Source organism: Pezoporus wallicus, unplaced genomic scaffold (assembly GCF_028554395.1).
Source record: "Pezoporus wallicus isolate ANWC-B61680 ecotype Strahan unplaced genomic scaffold, APGP_CSIRO_Pwel_v1 contig_6897, whole genome shotgun sequence".
NCBI classification, from domain to species: domain Eukaryota; kingdom Metazoa; phylum Chordata; class Aves; order Psittaciformes; family Psittacidae; genus Pezoporus; species Pezoporus wallicus.
The window spans coordinates 2109013-2135496 of NW_026636510.1; the positions used below are offsets into that span (position 1 = coordinate 2109013).

Genomic DNA, 26484 nt, shown 5'->3' on the forward strand with positions numbered 1-26484 from the left:
AGTTTTATTAGACAAGGGAACATGGGTTGGCTATGTTTCAATGCTGTTTTCTTTGAAGTTATCTTACAAGCAGACTTTGTTTGTTTCAAAATATAATGTTCTTGGATTCTGGTTGTAGTGACTTTCAGACAACCATGAATAAAATTAATGGTGTGGTCATACTGAAAAGAAAAAAAGAACGCACTACATATATACATATAAAACCTCTTGGGCAATTCTATGTTATCGATTGCTGAAAAGAATACAGAATCAAACAGCTAAAACAAAACCAAGCTGAACAATCTAAAAAGATTTACTACTGCTGGATTTTTTTATTTTTTTATCCAAGAAAACCAAAAGACCTTTGTAAATTCCCATTTTCAAATCCCTTTGCTTGCCCTCCCCCATCCATGCAGGCATAATGTTTATAGCTTCACTCACTATCTGGGAACCATGAAAACAGGATCACGAGAAAGAAACATTTGCAAGTTGCTGGTGACCTCTACAACTCCCACTGTGATGGTGCTTTTTCCCCAGGGATCTCATGACATATCAAGAGCAGAATGCCTGTCCTAGAACATTTTCTTCCACTTTAAGGCGGATTTTTTTTTCTTCTTTGTTAACAAAGGAAACCCTGGAATTAAATTTTCCTTTTAGTTCTAAAACATTCCATAATTCTAGCTTCATCTTAAATGAAAGGATTTTATTATTTCTAGAAGACTAGTAGTCATGAAGTACAACAAAATTACAAAACCAACACATTTTCTCTTTACACTTCACATATCTGCTTATTCATTATTTCAACGATTAGCTTGGTTTGCTGTGTAGCAGGATGAGAATTACTCTCCTGCCTGGCTCTGGCTGGAGCTGGTCCTCCACAGCTAAGTGTGCACTCTGAAAAATACTGCGCAGCACTCAGAATTCTTTCAAGGTCTTCAAAAGCTTTAAAGTTTAGCAAAATTCAGAACAGTATTTCATACCAACAGAAGTAAGGTTTTCCTCTGATTACATACTCTATTTTATATGGATGATAAACATTTTTTATGTGAACATCAGAAAGAATGTGAAATAAAAAAAACACACACCACACACCAGTATTTGCTCCTTGCTACAAATACTAAGAGCTTCAGTGTCAATTTTCACATGCAGAAATAGTCTGCTTTTGGAAATTAGTGTAAGATTATATATTTAAAAAAAAAAGTTACCCTAGAATGTCATTCATGAAATTAGATTAGATAGGTAACAAATGCTGACTATATATAAAAATAAATTTCCACCTTAAATAAGGTTGTTTTCTTTCCTTGTTTCTTCCCATCCTCCCACCTTCCTGGGATATTTGGAACACAGACAGTAAACAGGATCTTTAAAAACAGGAAGGGCTGGCACACAGACAAGGAGCCTGAGCAGAGTGAATCCAGGTGTTCCGCACTCTGGTCTAGTCTGAATCTTCATCTAACATGAGCAGCTGTGTAGCAGATCTGTAATTCAGATAGATACTGGACCTTTCCTGGTGCTGATCTCCCCCAGGCATGTCACCTTGGCTTTCAGAGGTAACCCTCTGCTGCAGCAAGATCAATCTTCAGTTCTACTGAAAAAGAGCAGAGATTTCCTCTCCTACTGTCCACACCTAGAACGGCAGGGAAAGAACTGCAATGAAACACAGGAGGCACTGCAGTCCTCACACTTCTATGCTTGCCTCTCTACCACAACCATCAGTAACAAGAGGGTTCAATCTACACCATAAACTTGACCAGCTCCTCTGGATGGAAGGCACAGAGAAATGTGTTCATTAAGAAAATATGACTGAGATTAGGCCCACTTCTGTTTATTAATTTACATCCATCTTTACTTAAAAGACCCACTCCTGTGAGCCCTTCCCTTTTTTCAAAACAGGTAAAAGACATCAAACTCTGATTTACAGCATACTGTGTACTTCCCACAGAACATTACTTAGGATGGAGTCTGACAGCAACTTTAAATTGAAACAAAAGGTTTCTTCAGTACCAAATTACTCCAGACCCTGAAAGCAGTTAATGTGTGTAAAAATAAAAGAAGTTTGAGTGGCAGTGGATAGCAGTATTTTTACAGTTTTGCAGATTTTCAATATTAAGTAAAAAACAGTGAACTGAAAGACAGAAGTTTCTATTCCATAGTCTCAATATGAATTCGCTTTCTGTTTATTCCATCTTAACTGACTTCTGTAGCCAAACAGAATAGATGTACGGGTTTAGTCTGCATAGACATACTGAATTCCATTAGCAAAAAATCATTCTCTTCTATTTACTGGTAAACAGAGGATGGGATGCAACTTCACTTTTGATAGAGCTTTTGTAAGGAACCACATCCCTCAGCAAAAGCCATGAAAGCAGCGTGGAAGCAATTCTGGGTTTGGCTTTTTTTTCTTTTTTTTCAACTCCCTTTTTAATCCATTTGTTGAGAGAAAGAAGTTTGTGGCGGAGTTAACACAAAGGCACAGCCACCATAATGAAAAATTTCAATCTGGCAGCTAAATACTCTTGCACTATAAAGAGGTGAAGTTAATGTTCTTAGCAAGTTTTCCTACGCAAAGACACATGGAATAAGACAGCAGGTGAACAAGTCCTACTTCTACATGAGCTGTAATTGCAACAAGAAAATACCATGGCTTTTCAAGAGTCAGAAATAATGAAGTACCACTTCCTAGCAGACTTGTTTGTGATACAGTCAACAGTGATTAACTAAATATTCATTTAGCAGATGATAACCTGCTGAAAGTTAAGCACCAACAGTTTTCCATAAAATATAAAAACGTTTATCTTCCCCCATCCTGCCTACCCTGCACACCAACTTAACAGAGCAGCAGTGGGATACTACTCACCTGCAAAACAGCACCACTGCATGCTCCCATCGGGTTTCATCACCCTGAAGGTCACAGATCACTCAGCTGTATTGCTCCCAACCCATCAGAAACCCAGCCTTCTATGCGAAACAATACTGTTGAATGAGTTACTGATTTTGTAAGCATACTTAACTGTTACAAAAGCAAGCATAAACGTTACAAAACCCACAAAGTTCCTCTGAAACCTGAAGGTATGTAGGTTTATTCTTGTTCTAGCTATTGACTCCGGTTGAGTAGGACTTTGCATTTATTGCTGAATGCCAAAGCAATAGTCATGACTTGAGACACTAACATATTTGCATTTGTGTTCAAGAAGTGCAAACAAACATGATTCACTGTGACTGTGTATGTCATTAGGTACTGCATGCTTCAGCCTGAAGTATAAAAACAGCTATGGTAAACTGTGACAAATGATTCTTCAGCATGTTTAATGAAATATTTATCATTTTAGTACATATCTGTTAGAAGCATCTGCTTTGCAAACCTTATGTTGTGCAAACAGAGAAGCACCATTTCTAGTGTGGGGCTACCCAGACATTAACCTTGTTGTTAGTGCATCTCTTTTTCCTGTACTTCAAGCTGTTACCTAAATTGTTTCTTTAATGAGGTCAGAGTGCCAGCAATTGTGTTGACTACATCTGAAAGAAATGGCTAATATTTGCCTAAACGGATAATGTTTGTAATTAACATGAACTTTCCAAAGAAGAAAGTGACATAAGCTCCTAAGTATTTAAACAGTGAATAACATCAACATCTCCACAATAATTTCCCAGGTTGGAAAGTCACCTTCATATCCAGATTAAACACTGAGACTAGGGACACATGCTGCCTACTACTATAATCAGAGCTCTGTAAAAGGGATATGTTAAGACGATCTTCATTTAAAAAAAAAAGATCAGAAAGATACCAGCAGTAGTCAGTCACTGCTATTAAGAGAACTTTAAACATCTGCACAAACAAGGAAGTATTTTTAATACATTTCCATTTTAATAGTCCTCTGGAAACATTTTGTTCATGTTTTTTACGTATGTATGTTCCAAAAGACTGAAATCACTTTTAAGTCTGCTCTGGGACAGAACAGAACACCACAAAAGCTTAAGTGTTTTGGATTTAACTTCAACCCATAAAACCCACCAGTTAGGGCAGGGTGACTGTATTGCAAATCACCTTTTTGTTGTTAAATAACCTACCTGTATACAAGGACAGAAAGAGAAAGCTACAATAATAGTTACTTCTCATATTGCCTTGAAGTTGCTTGTGGTGCTATCCTATCTGCTGATGTACAATGAAAGGCTTGGAAACAGGTGATTAAAGAGGAGTTCAAGAGCTGAATTGCAAAGTAATCTGACAACACATTTACAAAGAGTTTCCACAGGCAGGAGTAGGTTTTGCTACCCTTTTCTTTATGCATCATCTCTGCTGTTTGTTGCTCATTGGCTTCCGCTTTCATCCTTTATCTATTGGCAGTAGTTATGCCATCTTTCCCCAAACGTCAAACCATTCCAAGTCGGAGGTATCTAAGATCAAGGGAGTACTGCTAAGCAGTGATAACAACATCAGGGCTCTATCCTCCATTTCAGAGAAAGTTGAAGAGGAAGCCAAGTTATTAGAATTTTATTAATCACAACCTTGGTAAACATGAGAAAACCAGTTAAATTTTAACATTTTAATTGAGAGGGTAAACCTTAAGTGCTTTAACTACCTACCACTTATAAAAATTCACATAACTGATTATGTTTATCATCTACAATGACAGCATTTCAATTTCACGTATTACTATTTTACACCAAAACACAAACATAATTAATTGTAAATATTTTCTTTGCAACAAACTTGCTAGACTTAAAGTGGCACCCACAGGCACCCTATTTGGACACATCCTCAACTATACACCACAATCAAGACTATCCAAGATGTCCGGATGTTCTTTAAACATTAGCTCTTTTCTTGGGACAAGCGCTCTTCTACAGCACTTAACGACAGAACTGAAGGAGGTTTCAGACGCAACAGCATGAAATTGCAAGATGATAAAATAACTATATTAATTGCTTTCCTCCTACCAGCGGAGACTACCTTGATAAACTGATAAGCAGAACTCATTGCTCAATATCCATATAAACTTTCAGAAGGCAGAAAAACAATTTGATAGTATCACTTTCATTTTCAAAATCCAGCTACAACATTTGCCGATTATTCTGTTAACAGCTGGGAACATTAAGACAACAATGAAGTGATATGCTTTAAAATATGAGCAGCTCAACGACCACAACAAGCATATTTTAGAGTATTTGGAATGGAGGTTTTTACTTCCCTTTTCCCAAAGGAAGCTAGCTCTATTTAGAAACTTCTCCTTATGCTAGCACTATTAACTTTAATCTTTTAAACTATGCCTGTAGTCAAGAGTCATATTAGTGTTTTCCAGCCTTAATGAAAAGTAACTTAATGGCACAAGCACCAAAGCTGGATCATAACATGCCTCATCACACAAAGCATATTTGTTGAGTCCAAGAACAAAATCTCCACTCTACTTGCTTGGTAAGCCAATCTTTAAGGACCCTTCTTACTGTCTTTGTGGTTGCATTTTCAAGTGTTCAGTGTTTAGTTTGCCTACTGATCTTTGCAGAGATCAGTCTCACCACTTTTCTAGCAAGTCAGATGTCAAAGTCCCAAGGTAAAGAAAATTTTGTTCTAGTCGACTGATATTGCAGAACAGCCAAATATTTCTTCTTCGGGTTGATAAGTCTCAGATGAAATGCTAAATCCCGAGTATTTTCTTTTCAGTAATGTGCAAGGCTTCTTGCATTTTGAGGATTTTCAAGAGCTCGTTTCTTTGGTGACTACTAACAGCTAAAAGAAGGAATATGGTTGCAACAAGGGGTAATTTTTTGCTGAACAGATTTAGTGTCCTCTGCAAGGATCCACAGCTAAGGAGCTGATAGTTTAAGATACAATAAAATGAATCTCAGCAAAAAATTCTATGCTTCTGGAAAAACCATAACCCAAGTTAACAGCAAGAGTTAAAAGTCAGGAACAGTCTTGGAACACATTGGGCAAGAGTCATTCATCACCATTAACTGCCACATTAAGGACTGGCAAAAGACTGACTAATTAGAATGGAAATAACAAAAACAGTTAAGTCTCAATGACAGATAAGTTTGACATGTACAATCTTGGAGACAACCTTCCAGTTTTGCTTCTTCTTTATGTTCCTTTGCCAAAGAGGGTCACAATGTACAGCCAATAGTGTGACTCAGCTGCCTCAAAATTCCAGGGAACTTTACAGTAAGTCTTAGTCAATTCAGTAAGTCTCCTGTATTCAGCAAATATGCTTTGTAGTTCACAATCCTCAAAAGCTACATTTACAAGCATTTCTACAATCAGAAGCTGTAAGCAAAACTACAAAAATTTCCCTACATAAGTTAGTTTAAGGAAGCGCGTTAATGGGTAGACAAAAAACTCAAACAACAGAACACAATCATCAAGGTATATCTAATCTTCTACTGGTAAAAAGCAATGGCACATGAAACAAGAGACCAATGAACCTTAAGTTCTATGTTTGACCCAAACTTCTTAAATTAGACTGAAGTAGTCATTTACTTCTATTGCTGCAAGTTAGCAACATGCCAGGGACATGAAAGGTTCACCAGTACTCCATCATTCTCTCCCCTTCAATTTCACAATGGTAAGCTAGTTTCTTTGAATTTTGTTTTTACATTTCTGGAGGTATGTGAACACAGGTTTGCTTTCTAGGTTTTTTCTGTTTGTTGCTTTTTGTTTTTGTTTGTTTGTTTAAAAGAAAAGGGACTATAAACATCTCCAGCAAGTGTACTTAGCAGGCATAATTCACTGCTTTTATTCCCTTTCACAGGCCTTAAGAAATGGGAACTCTCAAACAAGTGATGGTGTCCACTATCCCTCACATTCCTTATTTGAAATACACAAGCTTTTCAAATTGCATTTCGAAAAACCTGCATCCAGAATTAACTAAAACCCCAGATTTTCTAGAATTGAAGTGTAAAAGCATGCTATATAAAATAAAACACAATGGCTGCAAAGATATTAACTACTGCTTAGACTGTGAAGACAGATCCAGAATTACAAAATCTGTACTCAGCCTGCTGCATTTCCATTTGCCCACAAGTTACATTACAGGATTTATAAAAGGGTCATTTCCCACCCCACCCCCTTTTTATTTTCTTAGCTTTTTTAAAACAGTTTAATCCCCTCTATCCCTCAATTGGGCTTGGTTTTGGGCTCAATTTTTTTGTTTGTTTGTTGGGGGGGAGGGGCCCACTTTGGGTTTGGTTTTTTTTGCCATTTTGATGTGTGTGGGATTTTTTGTTTTGTTTCGTGGCTTGTTTTTTGTTTTGTTTTTTTTTTTTAAGTTAATACTATAGCGGTGCTGCAGGAAAAAAGAAGTTAATACTTCAGGTATTATTTTTCTTTCATTTACCATATTCAACTTAAACAGCAAATGAAATTTTCCATCCAGTTTTAGCATAAATATTTTTTTGGCCTCTTCTAGCCACAGCTACAATGTCAGACAGATATCATCACTTGGAGCAGCTGATGTCTGGCTGTTTAAAAGGATGAGACAAAGCTCCCACAAGCAAGGATGCAACACAATGCATAAAAAGCTGCAAAACCCCAAACAAAACAAACCAACAACAAACTCTACCTGAGCATACACTCCAAGCCACAAGTCCATTTCTTCAGTTAGTCAAAGTACAAACTCTTCTTTCTCTAATGCTGCCCCTTCAACTCAATCACACACGCACAAGAAAATGCGCAAATGGCATATTTTTCTTCAACTGGGAGATTTATCAAATCCCACACAGTTTTCAGTAATCACAAAACTTTATAATGGTATTCTATAACTAAACTAGAAAGCCTAGTTTTGTAGTATTATTCCCATTCCAATTATAAATCATAAGAATCAGCTTCCTTATTAGTATCAATGTTAAAAATTCCATTAGCCTTTCCTAGCCCAAATACATTTTTTTTAAGCTTCCTATTAACTGCAATCTTTGTCTTCATTAATGTACTCAACAAGGCAAAGCAAACCCATGTACGATAACCACCTACAAGATCTAGTATTTCTTGCATGATGTGGAATTAATGTATCATCCCCAGATTTCCTGTCCCCCAAAACAGGCAAGAAAAGCAATAGCAACCATTTTTTATTTGGAAGTGACTGATACCTGCAAGGTGTTCAGATACCTGCGTTTTCCTGCTTCCCAGAGAATCTGTACCAGAAGTCCTGGAGACTACATAATGGATTGACCTGCTGTGTACAAAATTTTTAAGAAAATACTGTTTTGCAGACTAAATTTCAGCCTTAAGCTTCTTGTCCATCCATTCATAGATAATTTTAACTCTGCAAGAAATTCAAGTTACGATGATAATCAAGCCTTCTCAAAGTTGTATTACATATGACCAAGCCATTAAAAAGCACAATTTGCATTTGAATCCGAGGAGCTACTGTGAGCACAGTCATTCTTTATGCAATAACATCTTTAAAAGGTGTGATTTTTCTTCCAATAACTGGAAACCTCTTATTATATACTTGGTCTTGTGAGACAGCATGAGGATAAAGTGTGAACCCTCTGCTTGTTGGAATTCCTATTCTGAAGCAGCTTTTAAAAAGTGATTTAGCTAATAAGAAGTATCCATTTGCTTCCAGAATGCAGGAATGACCTGATGGTCAAAGAAACAGTTAACTAAGTATTGAACCACTTTATGACTTCCAATAAAGCAAAATTGCTTTGTAAACAGCCCAGCTACACCACCTTTCCCAAAGAATAGTCCAGAAAAAAAACAAAACACATAACGGTGTCATTATTCACGCAACAAGCAGCAAAACAAATCTGGCCTAACACAAAAATCTGAAGCAGCTGAACAACTGAAGGTATGGACTTGTACATTAGGCTTAGCATGCTTTGGAAAACAACATAAAACTGTCTCCAGATTGCTAAGGGCATCAAGTTAACACCCATGAAATGCAGGGTATCTGCTCCAATCAAATTTCAACTGCAGCTCTGAAATCACTGTATTTATTGTCTTAATAAAAAAGCAGAATATTTCATGGATCACATAAGGAATTGTGTGGTTTCATAAATTCCTCTGTAAGCACTACCAGCTTGGCTAATGCCTTGTTTGCCTACATGATGACATTGGCCAAAATAGGCTTCCAAATAACTAACCACTATGGAAAAGTTTGCCAGTATTACTTTTTGAGAATAAAGTAACTTACTGTGAAACTTTAGGTTCACATGGAGATTTATTTCAGGAAAGCTTATCCAGTTTCTCACAGCAGACAAACCATTAAAGTCTGTCATCCCAAGTACTGAAATATTACTAAGAACTAACAATATTTACATACAACAAGAGCTGGACTTTGATTATTACACTGCATTATGGAATTGCAGCATGGAAGCAACTGACGCAACAAGCATGAGAACAGCTCTATAAATTAATTGTGATGTGGAATAAATCAAGGAATGATTCAAATTATGATGGGAAAGTTCTAATTTTATCCGATGGGATGAATTTCAAAGTCTGCTATAGCTCAAAGGAAGGATGTAAGGGTACAGGTAACTGACAGAACAGAGTCCAGATTTCCTCTATTAAGTACTACAGAATCCAGATTCAGACTCCAGTTTTCCATTCTTTTATAAGTTTGCTGCAGAATGCTCATGACTGCAGAATTAACTTAAGCAAAGATTTATAGTCCATACTGTCCACTTTTAAACATATATTTTCCTTGTGCTAGCTCTGAACAAACACTGCTTATAAATAATTTCTGTTCAATCATGTTCTTAAAGTCAGTAAAAATTCGAAAGAAAAAAAACATACAGAAACATGTAAGTAACAACAGCAGATGCAATAAGTCCAATATCTTAACCTCACGAATACCAAAACCAGCAACAAAACCCCTGAAGAAAAACAAGCATGCAGTTCGGATTAGCTTGGTCAAAGTTTTGTAAGCATTCAGCCTACTAAAAAATACATAAGGATTAGTAAGAAAAAGCAGTTTCATATTTAATTTCAATAAAGGCAGATCTCTGCATAGTATTAAATAAGACGTTTTTACAGGTAGCAGAAATGGGACACTACTACAGTAAGTCGGCTGCAGCTCGAAACACACACACGGAGTGGGAAGACCCTCTCCTGCCAGTGCCAGTAACTAGCCGAACCGTGACCCCAAATGCACTCCCAACACAAGGTCTGTTGAAGCATATTTACAGAAACCAGCTACATTTCAGGGGTGGAGGGAACCGCACTCGAGCGCGACAAGCCACTGTTTTTTCCTCTTCCAAGTTACGACTCTAGGAGAGGAGACCCGTAAACCGTGATGTGGCGGAAGACTGCCAGCCGAAGAACACCCCACCGCCCGCCCCAGTCACCCGAGGGCCGCGCTTGCCTCTCCGGCTACCGAAGACGAGCGGGACTCCCTAGAGTCAATGAAAAGCGGCGCTCCCCTCGGCCGCCACCCAGCCAGATTGCTGGGCAGCCCCGTCCGCCCCAGAGAGCACCGCCGTGCTGCGAAACAGCCAGGCGGCCCCGACCCTCGCCTCACTCACCTCACAGGCACGGCTTCTCCGCCTCCGAGCCGGCCCGCAGCCACAGCCCCACTGGGCAGGGCTGGGCAGCACTCCGCAGCACTCACAATACCTGAGCCAGGCTGCAGCCGCCACTGCACCCCCTAAGCTTGGCGACCGTGCCCCCGAGCGCGAACGGAAACAACACCGACAGCCACCACCCCAATCCCAAAGAACCGCCTCCCGCACGGGCAATAACAGGAAGGGAGCGGGGCCCTGACCCCGGATGGGGATGGTGTCTCCCGCCGGAAGTGCAACCGCAGAGCGTAGGTGGAAGCAACGCGCGTGCGCGGCTGAGAAGCGGTAGGGGCTAGGGTCGCGTCTTGAGTGCCGGAGGGGGGCGCGGGTTGATGTCACGGCACCGCGGAGTGAGGCGGTGCGCCGGGATGCTCGCGTGGTGTCCTGCCGCGCCACTTAGCGGGGCGGCCAGGCCTGCGCAGGCACAGGCGGCAGCTGCCCGTGAGAACGGTTACGGCACCGGGGCCCTGGAGGTGGCCTGGCTGGAAGCCAGCGTTCTGAACAGCGGGCTTGTCCTACCCGAACTGGCGCCTGTCCAGCTTACTGCTGCAAGCTTATTTCAAGCGCCTCATGGCGGTTACGCTGCACTACAGAGAAGGATTAAGGACGGGTTTGTGCACCCGGTCCCTGTTCCCAGACGATCGCCAGCAACGCCCAGTTTTCCTTAGAACCTGAGCCGCTACAGGGATGCAGTCACTGTAAGCGCTTTCGGCATCCCTTTAATGGAGAGCGGCCGCCAAGCGAGTACCCTCACCCGTGCGAAAGCAGAGTCAGGTGGCGTTTAAAGTGTCGGCCCGTGCTGGCAAGGGGTTAGGGGTGCGGAGACGGCTGGGCTCGGGGGGAGCCAACATTAGGTGCAACAAGTGGGGCTGGCGTTGAGGCAGTGGCGGGGGTGGCCCGAGTGGTTGACGAGTGAGGCATCTCGGCCAGTCACCATGTTTTCCAAGGGGTGTTTATCACCGCAGCAGAATTCTCTTTCTTGAAGCGTTGCCCGGGGCCAGCACACACTCGACTCGCTGCCGTGGCCAGTCTGAGCTGCTGCAGATGACTGACGATGGAGCACCAGCCTCGCCGGTGACAGCAAAGCTCACCCCAGTGAGCGTGCGACAGCGGTGTCACCCGTTAACACACCGGCTGTGAAACGCCCGTTTGCTGCTCTTGCAGGAAGCTGCCGCGGTTTGTGATTCCCATCTGTAGTGATGTATCCGATAAATGTGAATTTTTCTAAGATCTCACAAAAATTAGTGGCTAACTAATGGGTTCTCGGGTGGGTTGGCTGATTGCTACCGGGAAGTCTTGGTGATAGCTTCAGCTTGCAGAGACATCTCGGTGCTTTCCTGTTCCAGTGCAATGGGGGAAAATCTGCAGATGCTGTTGTGCTTTGAGGCAGGGCCGCCCATCTGGGAGGGCGAGGCCAACGCTGCCGCCGTCGGTGGTTGAGGGGAAATTAACTCAACCCTGGCTATGATTAGCGGGAGTAAACTGAAGATGTTTACATATGCAGGTACAAGTTAATGGCAATTTCTGCTGTCTTAAATAAAAGGTGCTAGGAAAAAAAAATAATAAAAGACCACTAAATGACCTTATACAAAACCTCAGTTTAGGATTTGTTTTGTTCAGCCTGTAGAAGGCGCTAGGGAGAGCTTACAACAGCCTTCTAATGCCTAAAGGGGCCTACAAAAAGGCTGGAGAGGGGCTTTTCACAAGGGCATGTAGGAATAGGACAAGGGGAAATGGCTTTAAACTGAAGAGGGAAGATTTAGATTAGACATTAGAAAGAAGCTCTTTACTTTGAGGAGGGTGAGACACAGGGACAGGCTGCCTAAGAAACTATGACTGCCCCATCCCTGGCAGTGTTCAAGGCCAGGTTGGACGGGACTTTGAACAACCAGGTCTACTGGAAAGTGTCCCTGCCCATGGCAGGGTGGTTGGAACTAGAAGAGCTTTAAGGTCCTTTCCAACCCAAACCGTTCTATGACTGTGTGATCTGACCGAACAGTTCAGTATTTGGAGCAACTTTTATACTACCTTTTAGCCTGTAATGGCAAATGCCGTGTTTCAACGGCCGTGCGGCTCTGTGAGCTCACTTCAGAAGAAGTCAGACGGGAAGTACCTGGGACCGGAGGAGAAAACACGGGCCACAGCACGACAGGGTCCCACGCCACCTAAAGTCCCCTGTGCAAGGGCTGCGAAACCCCCCTTCCCGCAACACTGCCGATCCACGGCGGAACAAACCCTATCCGCACCGCCGGTGGGTGCGCACGACGTTCCGCGCCCGCCTCAGGACCCTCCCCGCCGCGCTGCCGTCACTTCCTGCAGCTGGCCCCGGCAGCGCTGCCGGTCCCGGCTCTTTCTGCGGCCTCGGGCGCTGAGTGCAGCCGTACGGGGCTGCGGTGCCGCTGGGGGCTGGGGCAGTCGCCCTTAGCCCCCGCCCGGTGGTAGGTGCGGCAGGGTTCGCGGGGGGCCGGGGTGTGCGCGGCGGTCACACGGCGTGGCCTCGGCGCGGGGCGCCGTTGTTTTAGCGGGGCTGGGGTCGGCTTTGCCGGTCGGTACTTCATTGCGGGGGCTGGCGGTGTTCTGCCGTGCTCGGGAGTGCTTACGCCGCTTCGGTGATGCGGGTTTCTGCATCTGCCTCTGCTCTATGCTGGTTTTCATTTCTGCGTCTCCGAAATCGTGTGTTGGTGCTGTGAGTAGTTGCTTAAGTTGCGGTTTTACAAGGTAGTACATACCCGGGCTTGCTTTCTTCCTCAGACCCCATCACCCATTCTTAAAGGCGTGCAGCTTTACAAAAATGAGATGTCTGGGGAGACCTTCGGGCAGCCTTCCAGTGCCTAAAGGGGCTACAGGAAAGCCGGAGAGGGACTTCTTACAAGGGTGTGTAGGAATAGGACAAGGGGGAATGGCTTTAAGCTGAAGAGGGAAGATTTAGATTAGACATTAGAAAGAAGCTCTTTACTTTGAGGGTGGTGAGACGCTGGCACCGGTTGCCCAGAGAAGCTGTGGCTGCCCCATCCCTGGCAGTGTTCAAGGCCAGGTTGGATGGGGCTTTGAACAACCTGGTCTAGTGGAAAGTGGCCCTTCCCATGGCAGGGAAGTTTGAATTAGATGATCTTCAAGGTCTCTTTCAATCCTAACTATTCTCTGACTCTATGAAATGTCTGCCCAGGATGTCAGGATTTACACTGTGGTTTCTGATGCTGATGTAAGAGCTGCTAAATGCCCTCTTGTTTCTGGATTACTAAATGTGTATCCTCATCAGCAGAGGGTTAGTGGGCTTATACCTTGATGAATTGTGTATGATGTGATTTTGTGTGCTGTTTTCTGTCATTACAGCATTATAAAATGACCTTGCCCTTCACAGTGAAGTTCTGTAGGCCTAGTCTGTGGCCAAAGGGAAACTTGTTAGAAAGTTAGGTTAAGTGATGTCAATATCCTGAGATAAAAGGGGACTTGAGAAGTTTCTGGTCTTGAAAAAAAAACCACCACAAAACCTACAACTTGTTCATCGCTTGTATAGTTTTCTGTCACTGTTATTAGCTGCCTTAACTGCATTTAAAATTTAATTTTGATGGGAACATATGGCATATAGATGTCTCACTGTGGTTTATGCTTATAGCCAAGGATGGTCATGTTGTGTATATGTGCCTTCCCCATCAAATGGAAATTTGAGGCTATTTCAGTTCCTTTTCCAGAAATGTGCCGTTGATAGCTCGTGAGGTTGTTCCCTGTTGTCTGTGCCAGCAGCAGTGCCTGGCTACTACCAGGCTGTGGTACTTGGGGAATGGAGACTGGGTCTTCTTCAATGCTGTGCTTGGGATGCCCCCACCTGAATGTAATGTGGAGAGCTTGTGCCCCTGTTTCCCTTGTATCCACCTGAGGACAACTGGCACAGAGTGGAAGTATATTCCCACCTGTACAGCTTGTAGGAGAAGGCATGCTGAGATCTGAGAGATGCTGTCCTGAGCAGAATGTCTCCTCAGCTCACCCTGGAGAGCTGCAGGTCCTTACCCTGCCTCAGGCTGTACTGTTATGAGTCCTTTGTGGCAGAGATTCTCTTGCTGTTTTGCGGTGTAAAGATTTTGCAGCTTCTCATGTAAAGGGAAAGGAAGCGTCAAAAATGTCCTGTTACCTTCTCCTGGACAGGGTATCTGTGACAACCAGCAGTGGAGGGTTAAAAGAGCATGTAAATAAGCTGAATTAGATTTTTTTTAGTTTTGTTTTTTTTTTTTATTTCCCCTCTTAAATAATATCTGTAAGAAAGAAATCAACATAATTTGAACAATTTCAGTGGTGAAAGGTCACTGTTAGAAGTAAATCAGCTGCCTGTGCCAAGTCAAGAGGTTCTAATTTTAAAATTGGAACCATTAGAACCAAAATTACCCATATAGCATTAATTTTACCTTCAGATTACTGCTTACGCTAAGAATCAGTAAATGACTTTACAATTAAAGATTTTCTAACGATATTACATTATACCTTTTCCCCTGTGTGTGCAGATCCTCTAAGTACTGTGTCCTCTCTTGTATATGGCAGATCCCATCAGTGACAGTTGCATATGGAAGACTAAGTGCAACAAACACTCATGCAAAATTAAGCTGATGGATCCCAACTGCCATTTACTGCAGATCTCTTTATATTGCTCTGTGAAGTATTTAGCTATAATTTACTCCCATTTTAAGGTAGGAGGCCCAATATGCTGGTGTAATAAAACTATGAAATTGGATGGCATGCTTACCTGCATGCATAGCTCATCTAAACTACCACAATAGGCCTGCATTATGATATATTTAACTGTCATGAGCATGAACATATTCCATCTGTAGCCCCACTGAAATGAATTAGACTATCTACAGAGTACTACTTGAGGAAACTAAAGACGGCAAAATCTTCCATAGCTCTGTTTAAACAGGAACGCATATGCTGAAAGTTGGAGAGAAGTCAGGTCACACTACAGAATTTAGAATGCTGGTGGATGGTTGGCACCACTCCATTCCTGTGTGCCCCCTTCCTCCTTTGTGGTGGATTCCATTTTATCTTGTTTCAGTTAGTTTTCATGGTAGAGGATTTGATTTTGTCTTTATGGTGACACCACATTAGGTTCTCCTGGAATTTCACACAGCTTTGGTAGTGACGGGCTGTTCAAAACCATAAAAACTCCTGGTGACTCTACTGCTGTCTTAAAAGCCTGTCCCCAGGGCAATGCATGCTGGCTTATTTTTTTTGTTTTGGTTTCTTTTTTCCCTTTATTATTTTTTCTTACCTTTAGTTTATAGTAATAACTGCCTCCAATCTTGTAATATTTGGAAGTCCATTTTTAGAGGTGAACATTTCAGAAATGCTTTTGTCACTCGAACACTTTGGTCCCACTGATTTTATTAATTTTTTAAAATTTTTTATGTTTGCTAATACAAAAGATTCTGTCCAGATTTTCAAAGGTAATAGAATATCTAAAAATGCAGGCATCAGCTAGGATTTACCATAGTTTGAATATAGTAAGGTATTTATCTCCTGCTAATTTTAGTACATTGAAAACTCCAGAAGTTATCCCAGATAAATGCTGTACTCTTCTCCAGGTTCCTAAATGTGTTTGAAGTTGAACTCTATTTTCAAAAGTAACTCGGGAGCAGAGTTCCTCTTGGCATTTTATTTACCTTCCCCTAATTTTCCAGAGGTGTTATTTTAAAATGTAGATATGACTCACCGTTTGCTTAAACAAATGAACAAAGCCCATAGCGTAAACATAGTTGCTACCAATGCAGCCCTAGCTGGAAGTGATCTGCAAAGGCCAAGATAATGCTTCTCTTGATCCCAGTGTAGCACTGAATAGGATTTGTTATGATAAGAAGCTAATAAGACATTAACAAAAGTAGCTGTGCCTTGATTCATAATATCACTACTCTGCATTATTCTAGGAATGTTCATCGGGGCTTTAAATGTGATTTATAGACTTTTAATTAAATAAGCCTCTCTGAACTCCTTATTGGAAGTGCAGGGTCAGTTCTAAGAACTTGCATTAACTGAGAAATAATTGAATAAAGGTTAACATGGGATAAGCTGTCCATTTTGCAGAAGATGTGGCTCTAAATGTTGCATTGGTTATAGTTAACAAAGGAAACATGAGAAATAGCTCAAGGTCATTCTACAAGACCATGTCAAAGAGCCCTTGAGTTTTGACTGTGAACAGTAAGGTATGCTCAAGTTGATTCTCACTTGTCCACTTTTGTTGATTTACTTGAGAAAAGTAAACTGTATAATATCTTTCCTCAGGAAGGAGTAATTGAGGGATGATGTGTATGTGGGTATGTATTTTATATATACCTATATATAATTTATTTTGAAATATTTGGGTTCATTTTAAGTCATTGTTGGCTTATACTTGTAGATCTTTGTACATCAGTACATCATTGGCAAGTTCTTGTAATACTTGTTTAAGTTTTGGAGTCTGAGCTTGACCTTGAGCTGCCAAAAGAGGATGTGGCTAACAGCTGGATGCCTCTTATTCCCATTAACACAGCTTTATGTGCTGTGCAGGTTGTATGTCACATCTTATGGTCACGGAGCAGTGAGATGTGCATGCTGTTGGTTGAGCACTATGGGTGATTAGTACTCCAGGAGGGTGCCATGGGGTACTAACAACTACGTTTTGGATTCATTCCCCTTACATGTGTATCTTTTAATCTGTCCTTGCTTGTCTGGGATGCTGCTGTTCCTGTGGGATAAAGTGTTATAAACTGACTTCATCCTTTTTGGCATTGTGAAAAGTCATAAGGTAGAGGCAATGAAGTTTCAGAATTTGTCCCCGGGATGGTCAATCTTCTTGTTAGCGCTGCTTATTTCAGCATTTGTGTGTCTCTGGTCTAGATCTGAAGACGACTCCTCATCCTTCAGAAGTTGCATGCCCACAGTCTTCCTGGCCAATGATTCTTCTACAGCAAGCAGGACTTCTTCCTCATTCTGAGAAGCCTTCATCTCTTCCTATGTCAGTGGCTACAAGGCCAAAAGCCACCTCACCATTGTCCCCACCAAAATCTCTTGGACTGGGGCCTTCCTTTCATCACACACAAGAAGAAGAGCTTGCAAAGGTGGTGGAGCAGGACCCTGTACTGGAGGAACTATGTAAGCCTCTGTGCTGTAAGCTTTGCAATGTCACTCTGAATTCAGCACAACAAGCCCAGGCTCATTACCAGGTAAGGAGAGTAGCAGAAGGCACAGCTTTCAGGGCTGCTGCATCTGCAGCTTGTGTAGACGTACCTGTGCTGCCATGTTCACTGCCAGTAGCATTGCTGTGGTAGCACAGAGCTAAACATGGGCTAATGCACAAGGGTGAACCCCCCTCAAAGGAATTTTGAGTGTAAGGTGGCTGCGCAGCAGCAGCAGCATTTGAATTAGCTCACCTGGAGCTACCTCTGCACCATTTAATGGACTATGGCTGCTCTGTAGACATGTCTTCACCCTGTTTGAATTTGCTGATCATTCGGATGTGCTGCAGTGATTTTATTTAAGGTGTCATCACTGGAGCGTTTTGCAAAAGCTTTGTCCACAGAGAAGTAGTACCAAGATGGCATGGGTGAAAAAGCAGACACTGATGTTTCCTTTGTTTTATGCAACTCATTTTTCACCTCTTCCAATAAACTTGAACTTCTCATTCCACAGACATGATTTTGTACGGCCTGAACAGATGTTTTCTGCTGGATCCAGCTGTTCACTAGGAAGGGGGGCTGCTGCAGGTGTTTATTACTGTCTCCTTGCTGAGATTATGCACACCACTGATGTGTTGGTGCCATTTATGCAAACACTCCTATCAGCTGGGTCAGCTCAGATCAAATAAATTTTGTTCAAGCTGATCTGGTTAATTTGTCTAAAATAGGTTGGGGACTATTTGCCTATACTTCTTTGCTGAGAGACTAAATATGTCGTTGTCTTACATTACCCCTTTTTACTAGTACCCTCTCTGCCTAGTGCTATATTTGTGTGAGATATGGTGACCTTCTCTACCAGTGAATCCAAAAGAGTGGTTGTCCGTATCCTTAGGGCACCAGACCTGGATCTCAGATTTGCTGTTGGCCCTGAAAAAGTGGTATCCCTCTAGTGAAGGGGTAGCATGAGTTAGTGTTACACTAATTTCTGGAGTATGTCTGCCATGAGGGGGGACAGAAGTGCATTTATCCTACATAACTTGCATTTACACATATGCCTTACTATATATCCACAATGCATGTACATAGTCTCATGGAGCTCTGTCAGGACACCAAAAAGAGCTATAGTGTATGTTTTCCAAGGAAAAATAAAATATGAAATAGGGGGGTTTACATTCAATCTCATGTTTTAACTCATACTTGCACTGTCATGAAGAATTGTATGTGTTCAGGCTAAAACTATGCAAAGCAATGTTTCATGTTTAAAGTGTGAAATACTGGGTTTATGTGAAATGCAAACAGATTATGAACTAATTGTAACCTTACTGATTTGGGAAAATTAGTTGAAAACGAGGCCAAATCATGCTGGGTGATTCGCATCTGGGAGAACGGGGAGATTCCAGCATCTCTCAAGTTCAGAGTTATTTTCTGAGTGATAGCTCCTTTACCTGAGTTGCCATTTTCATGGCCATTTTCTTATTTTGGTCTTTGGATCCTTTTTCTTTCAGTGTAAGATGCTATCATTAGAACAGTGATTAATCTGGGTTCTTGTTCCAGGGTAAAAACCACAGTAAAAAACTCCGAAATTACTATGCTGCCAATAGCTGTCCAGCATCTGCCAGAATGAGTAATTTGGTTGAGCCTGCCCCACCTCAGATTGTCTCTCTTCCAACTCAGGTAAGGCAGGGGAGGGTGACTGAGATCTTGCTGCTTACTTGTCACTTAACCCCCAGTAAGGATAACTAGATCTCATGTTCTGAGGATTACCACAGGAGTTGGGATGTGTTGATGGCACAGGAGGATGGAAACATCCTGTTGTGAGCTGTTTGCTTTCCTTTGAAGATGCAGGTATTGATCTGCTGTCGCAGCAGAATATTGGACTTGAAATAGTCTATTTCTGCATGGCAAATACATTGATTCCTAGTAAATCTGATGTGCTGCTGAGTATGGTTAAGGGCAGGTATAAAACAGCATTGCTGGAGCTGGATTTGGACAGGAGGGTGTGGCATCTGCTCTGCACAATCATCCCTTCATTGCATGAGGGAAGCCTGCAAGGAAAAAGTGCTTAGGTGCTCCTACACCCATTGCCCAGGGCTGTTGGCTAATTCCTCTTACATTGTTCCTTTTGAGGTCATCGTTCCTGTGTGTAGGGTAAACAGGTTGTTCTCTCAGTGATCCAGATTAATTCTGTCTTGGGCCCATTAGAGGCAAAAGAGATGATTTTTGCTTTCTTCTTCTAGAAGCTCGGCTGCAGAGATCAAAGCTGCGCAAAGTAAAGAGCATCTGTAAGTGGCAGATGAACATGTTGCTGGAGCTGCCAGAGGGAGAATTGGTTCCATGTAAATGGACGTGTCTAGTGTGAGGTGCCCTTACCCATGGCAGCGGGGTTGGAACTAGATGATCCTAAGGTTCTTTCTAACCCTAACCATTCAGAACTCACAGAACTTAATTGGGATGACATGAGGTCCAGTCCTAGATAGTGGGATGTGGGTTCTGTACCTACCAGGGTATCTGATGTGGGTTTTGATGGAGGAAATGGTCCATGGCAATAAAAGGACTGCTCTGGGACTACATGAGCGTTCATGTAAGGTGGAAGTCAGAATTGTGTGTTTGTGTCTATAAGCTTGCACAGTATCAAAGCAGATGTGAAAAAAACTCAACTTGGCAAATGCTGCAGTGACATTGCTGTATGAATCACTGCAGCTGCACTGTTCACAAAGCACATTTTTCTGGATGATACGCATTGAGGAAACATGGTTGCTGCCCCAATCAGTGTGTGATCTGACTAGACACGCAAGGTATTCTTCATATGGCAGGAGCTACCCATGTGAGGCTGGGTTCTTCCTCTGAAGTCTTGATCCAGGTGCCCTCCTATCTGAAGGGTAAGGATCAGAGGTTTGGCATGTCTGCTATTGTTTTGTTGTTTCTTTTTTATCTTTTCATGTGGTCAGGGAGCTGTGTAAGGACAGAATACTGCACAGAGATTAGGTACACTGTAAATAGGAGAGAGGAGCACCTTTACGTTTTGGTGGGTCTTCCTTAGTGTGAATGTTACTGTTCATCAGTTCTCAGCAATCAGGAGTAGAGGAAATAAATCATTGCTGTGGAGTAAACAAGCCTCTGTAGCTATGGCAAAGGTACAGGGTGTTTGTTCACAGTGCTTTCCTCTCCGTATGAGGCTAGGGATTTGCCTAGATCTCAATTTTGCAGATTCTTCTGGAGGCTGAGGCAGGGAAAAAAAGTTTGTGTAAGAACACTTTGGGGAGTTACTTGAGAGTGCCCTAATCCATATGCTCTAATTCCAGCTCTCTTGCTGCCTGGTGGTGATACTGATCTCAGTCCCTGTGATTCAGATATTTCAACAATTTAACCTTCTTGCGTTTCATATGCTCTCTTTCCTTTTGCTGCTAGATGGGATCCAGTAAACCAGGTGGTCGAGTGATCTTGGCCACAGAGAATGATTACTGCAAGCTTTGTGATGCCTCATTTAGTTCTCCAGCTGTGGCACAGGCTCACTACCAAGGGAAAAATCATGCCAAGCGGCTGCGTCTTGCAGAAGCACAGAGTAACTCATTCTCGTAGGTATTGTTCAACTTCACGCTCAGGCTGTGAAAGCATGTGGCAGTGTCTCTGGCTTTTTTTTTTTCCTCAGAAAACTGAATTACAGCTGTTCATTTGTTTCATCTTCAGGGATGCATCAGAACTAGGCAAACGAAGGGCAAGGAAAGAAGGGAATGAATATAAAATGATGCAGAACAGAAGAAATATGTATATGGTTCAAAACAACACAGGTAACTGAGTTGCATCTGTTCTATAGTTGGAATAATAATGAATAATAAGCAGACTTGCTTTTCTTCTTTGCTGAGGTCTGTTTTAGCAAAGACAGGTTCTGAAAGGAGCTGGTCGTAGCTCTGCTTATCCTTCATGCCTGCCTGTGTTTTCCCAGCTGCTGGAGTTGCTTTGTTTTGTCAGCCTGCTTGTTGGTTCATTTTCTTAGTCTGTATGTATGTAATTTACCATCTGCCTATCTCTAAGGCCACTCTAAGTGGTAACAACTTTCCTGCTTTATTTTCATGGCAAGTGACCAGGTGCTTTAACTCCTGCTGTAGCACATCAACCTGTACTTGCAGTCTCATGACCAGAATGAGAAAGCATGTTAGCCTCCCTCCAGGACCATCTGTTCCTAGAGTGGAGTCCTTCTTCAGGTATTAGAGACTAACTTTGCCTCTTTACTATGATTTAAACCGTGTTTTGTAGTGTCCATCCCAGCATCTTTTTTATTTTGCGTTAGGAGCACATATTAGTTTAAATCCTGATTCCTTGTGAAGCCTGGTTTAATTGCGTCATTCTAATCACTGTCATGTGGAAAAGATAAATCTTCTAAAGTTCTATTAAATATTATTTTGTGATAATTTTAAAGTGAGGCAATTTAATCAAAAGATTGTTCTAATTCTGGAATGGGAAGGTTAAGAAATAAAGAAACGATTCATCACTTAAATTATTTCTAATTTTCAAATTCCTATTGATTCTTAATAAGACTGGGGCACTAAGCCCACTCTACTGCTTTAGAAAATACCAGCAAGTACTGCTCCCTGGTGTCCTATATCCCTGTAAATCTGGATCTCGGTGGAAAAGCCATAGGAAAATAAAGTTCAGGCTCAGCTGAGGAAGCTAATCTTTGACTGCTTTTTAATAGTTTGTTGGGTTTAGAAGTTGTCACTGAGCTGCCTCAAGCTTTTCTTTCTTGTAGGTAAAACAGGCTTTTCTGTTGACTCCTCAGGTCCCTACTTCAATCCCCGCTCACGCCAGAGGATTCCTCGGGATCTGGCCATGTGTGTCACCCCCAGTGGCCAGTTCTACTGCTCCATGTGCAACGCCGGGGCCAGTGAAGAGATGGAGTTCAGACAGCACTTAGAAAGCAAACAGCATAAAAGCAAGGTGTCTGAACAGCGGTATAGGAATGAGATGGAGAACCTAGGCTATGTACAATGATGCGCCACCCTTGGTAGTAATTTGCAAATAGAGCAGCTTGTCTCTTGCCTGCTGTTTGCCACATGCCCTGCTTTGTGCTCCCTTTGATAGGAGTATGCTCTCGAGCTGTACATGTAACACCTGCAAACTTAATGGTATGGTTAGATTTTTTTTCTGTCATAGTTGGCAGGATGACACTGTGCAGGACATGAGTGTTTTTGATGTTTGTTTGCTAATTATCTAAGGCTCTTCGTTGTATTGAGTGGCAGGGAGGACTTTGTCTGCTCCTCAGCGTTCTGCATGAATATGCAAAGCCCAGAAGTGCTGGGAACCTCTGTGGTTCTACCACACAGGTGGACCATGTGCAAAGCCTACTCCCCCTGTTTGCATACCAGAGAGCAGTGCTCCAGAATGCCTCCCTAAAGCAGACTGAATCTCTGAGCAGCTTATAAAAGAGAGGCAGGAATGGGGCCTGTGAGTGAATGAATTAGGTGGTGTACTTGCCCACAAATTGCTGCTTGTGGCTCCCATTAGCAGCCCAGAGTATATTCTTTCCACATTGCTGTAGAAAAGCTGTGTAAGACATTGGAGAGTCTTGTGTCTTACCGCTTCCTTTGTGATGCAGATTTCATTTGAACATCTGACATTGGATATCAGCTGATACAGCCCGATTCAGAAATACTCTATTCTACCAGTTAACAGTGAAAAAAGATTCTCAATGTTGTTGACTGGTCACCTTAATACATCATGGCTGTACCTCATCTCCCTGAAGAGAGTATGTGGGGATCTCAGTGGCTCAATGAAGTGAATTGGAAAGCAAACCTGCTCAGGTTATACGTGCTCTGCTCTGATTCTGCCTTAGACTGAGTAGGGTTGAGAATCGGTTGAAAGGAGCTGTCAGCTGTAATTTTTTTTGCAAGTGTTGGTCTCTGGCCCACAGCTCTATTACTCTGGGGAGCAGGGCTGCATGGACCCTGGGGAGCAGGTACTGGTGTGTCTCACTTTCATGTCATTCCCTGGACAAAGCCCAATAGGTGTTATAGAGGAGAGCTGAAATACTCCTTTGCACTAGAGCTACCAATATTGGATGATTTTTTTTCCCCTCTATCTTTTCCCATCTCAGGATGGGTTTTAATTCCATTCCTTGATGTAAACTTCGCTGTTTTAGGGACCATCAAAAATCCAAAGTTAGGTAGAATGTAAATGTCAGGGGTGATGATTGTTTGAGTAACAGCTTTTTGGCCATACGGAAGTATTCATGAAATTTGTTAAGCACCTTTTTTAAGGACAGACAAGCCCAAAGGTGTGCCTGCTTTGATTTTTCTTAGCAAAAGTAGAAAGGGGATAAGGAACAGAAGTAGGGCTGACATTTATTTTTCTGCTTATTTGGGTAGATGTGAGGAGCTGTGCTTGGAATCCAGTTCACAATGTTTCTAAAACATTGGCTTCAGTGGCAAGTGCAGAATGTAGGTAACCCCTGTTGGACCTGATTCACCACTGTGCTGCTATAGCTGTATGCTGGTAAAGCTTCATTGACTTTAGTGGCAGGTGCACAGCAGGGGTAAATGAAGCATCATGGCTTGTCTCTCATTCCTCTTTAGGCATTACATTGAATTAAATGCAGCTCCATTGGTTTCAGTAGCATTTTACCAGGGATAAATTCTACCTACTTTGTAATGGTGAAGGTAGCTCCCCAGCACCACCTTTTTTTTTTTCCTTTTTGCCATTCTGATCCTGCCTCTTGCATTGAAGGAGGATTTTCTGCTTGCCTTAAAAAAAAAAAAGAAAAATGAATAAACTAACCAAAAATCCAGATATTTTTTTTCATCTTCCTAGTTCACCTCAGAAAGGTTTCTTGCACTTGGCTGCTCCTCAGAGATTGAGTATTGTTATCTTTAGCTACCTGAGAGCGTCAGGTACAACCTTAATGCAGTCTTCCTAAATGCAGTCAAAGTGAACTCTTGCATAGTGGACAAAAGCACCCCTCTGCATGATTCCATGGTGATCGTTGCCCTGCAGATACAGGCATAGCAATGGGCATCTTCTTGACTGGGATTCCCTCCCTCCTTTGTGCAAAGCCCAAGGGTTTGTGCACTGAAACACGTTAGAAGGTAGGAGGACATGTGTCCAAGTTGCAAAGCACTAATTGAGCACTTTTGACAGCCTGTAAGTCCGTTTCTTCTGTGCTTTCCTGCTCCTGGCTCATCCTCTGTGCAGCCTTGAAGAATATTCCCCTTGCAAAAATCTTTCATCAGCTTTTTCCCTTCATCTTCTGCAGTCAAACAAGGGCTCTGGTTTTCTCTTTGTATTCTGCCTTTTGTTTTGGCAGTCTGTACAGGGACAGAGGGAATTGGATGAGCCTTACCATACTGCTTCACCAGAGCAATCCCTGCATTACGGTTAAACATCCCCCTTGCTGCAAGTTACAGTGTGGCGTTTCCCACAGGCTGCAGTTAGTAGCAGAACAACAATATTGTGAAATACGAACTGGAGGAGCTGTAGGTACTAATGTTGTCAAGTTTTTTGCTTGGGCTAGGAAGGCATTTTTGCTTGCTTTCATGTGTCCCAAAAATCAGCTGTTCACCACTGTGCTTTGGTTGCTGCCCCTGCTCCCAGCCCAGTGATCTGCTCCTCATTTGGCATTTCCAGTGACTGACAGAGGTGTCAAAACTCGGATCGCTCCGCATGCTGTTACCTCCTAGTAACAACTGGTGCAAACCTGCCACAACATGCCAGTGCTAGTGCATTTGGGATCGTGTGTGAATGAGTTGTGAAGCCCTGCAGGCTCCTCTCTGCATGGGGCCACATCTGAATTTGAGGAATGGCTTGAGTCTACCCTGAAGAGAGAGGTCTGTATCTGCTTTTGTTCAAGGGAATGCAACAAGGGAAATTTCAAAGTGGTAGGTCTTGTAACAGGCATAAAGCAGATAGCGTGACTCAAGTGACAAGTGTAGGACAGGTTTCCTACATGGGAGGAAAGATATTTCTTGCTGGGGTAAGCAGCTGAGACTCGCTTTGCCCCAGAACTCTTTTGCAGCCTTTCCCTACAAGTGACCAAAGCTTTCCTTTCCCTCTTCAGCATTGCTTAACAGTTTGTGATCTTCCTACTCTCTCTCTAGCATACAAAATTGTTGACTGCAAAGAGAAAACACCCCACTTCACTAATATCTTTAGGGTTCAGGACAATCCAAACTCCTACTGTCAGATGGAGAAACTGGGGGGATCCTGCCTTCTTTTTTTATTTGTTTTTCTTGTGAAGTTCAAAGCTGTTCTATAAATCAGTGTTCAAAACACATATTGAAAACATGTCCTGACCAAACCCGACTTGACATAGATGGGCTGGGGACAATACCGTACAGCTGTAGTACCATTTTCCCCAATTAATCTTTTTTCATGTTAAACAAAATACCGAACCCAAGAAACAGGACTTTTGTGAAGCTGTCACATTGGCCAGTAGGTTAGTAACTGTTGCTGCTAGAAACAAAATATAAATCATTGTGTTCATATTTATTTTACTGTGCTGACCACTAATAGATTTATTAATATTTAAGGCATTATTCTGTAGGTTGTTTTTGTTTAAATGGAAAACTCAATGTCGCACTTTGCTTTTGGATCAGAACTGGTATTTATTATATTTGTGAAAATGTTTTCCCTCCCACATACGTATTGTTTTCTTTCCCTTAATGCAAAAAAAATCCACAAACAACAAAACCCACCCCAAAACAAATGAATTAAAACCCCAAATCCAGTCAGTGGATCTTCTTTGTTTCTTTTCATACCAAACAAAGTGGGAATTTCCTTGCAACTCTCTCTTAAATGTCCATTTCTTTTTTTTGTTTGTTCCCCTCCCGTTCCTTTGATATGGGATGACATTTTTAGACACATATGAAATTCATACTAG

The 26484-nt window shown here is 42.2% G+C and overlaps 2 protein-coding genes across 10 annotated transcripts in view; one reads left to right on the plus strand and one right to left on the minus strand.

The window, feature by feature from the left end:
* Positions 1-10709, minus strand: part of PIK3CA (phosphatidylinositol-4,5-bisphosphate 3-kinase catalytic subunit alpha) — a 41341-nt gene extending 30632 nt beyond the window's left edge. The window contains exons 1-3 of one of the 7 annotated variants that reach the window (XM_057400456.1): positions 10441-10709; positions 1899-1999; positions 1257-1606 (exon numbers count right to left, since the gene is read on the minus strand). The gene's annotated coding sequence lies outside the window, so the exon portion shown is untranslated. The remainder of the gene's footprint in view (positions 1-1256; positions 1607-1898; positions 2000-10440) is intronic. The other 6 variants (XM_057400455.1, XM_057400452.1, XM_057400448.1 and 3 more) reach the window with 6 other exon arrangements.
* Positions 10710-12769: 2060 nt separating this feature from the next.
* On the plus strand, positions 12770-24910 carry ZMAT3 (zinc finger matrin-type 3). Of its 3 annotated transcripts, none has more exons than XM_057400482.1 (6): positions 12770-12914; positions 17338-17663; positions 19170-19289; positions 21024-21190; positions 21303-21403; positions 22393-24910. In XM_057400482.1, the coding sequence occupies exons 2-6, from the start codon at positions 17394-17396 to the stop codon at positions 22602-22604; spliced, it is 870 nt and encodes a 289-aa protein (XP_057256465.1). In that variant the 5' UTR covers positions 12770-12914; positions 17338-17393; the 3' UTR covers positions 22605-24910. The 3 variants fall into 3 exon arrangements, with proteins under 3 accessions (XP_057256465.1, XP_057256466.1, XP_057256467.1); XM_057400483.1 differs by having other exon boundaries at positions 12774-12918; XM_057400484.1 differs by having other exon boundaries at positions 12840-12911.
* Positions 24911-26484: the final 1574 nt, after the last annotated feature.

Bases quoted from the DNA above. Each gene is read 5' to 3' on its own strand.
- ZMAT3 (XM_057400482.1), top strand. From the start codon at position 17,394: ATGATTCTTCTACAGCAAGCAGGACTTCTTCCTCATTCTGAGAAGCCT. The intron at 17,664-19,169 runs GTAAGGAGAGTA...TTCTTGTTCCAG, and splicing joins AAGCCCAGGCTCATTACCAG to GGTAAAAACCACAGTAAAAA. The intron at 21,191-21,302 runs GTAGGTATTGTT...TTTCATCTTCAG, and splicing joins GCACAGAGTAACTCATTCTC to GGATGCATCAGAACTAGGCA.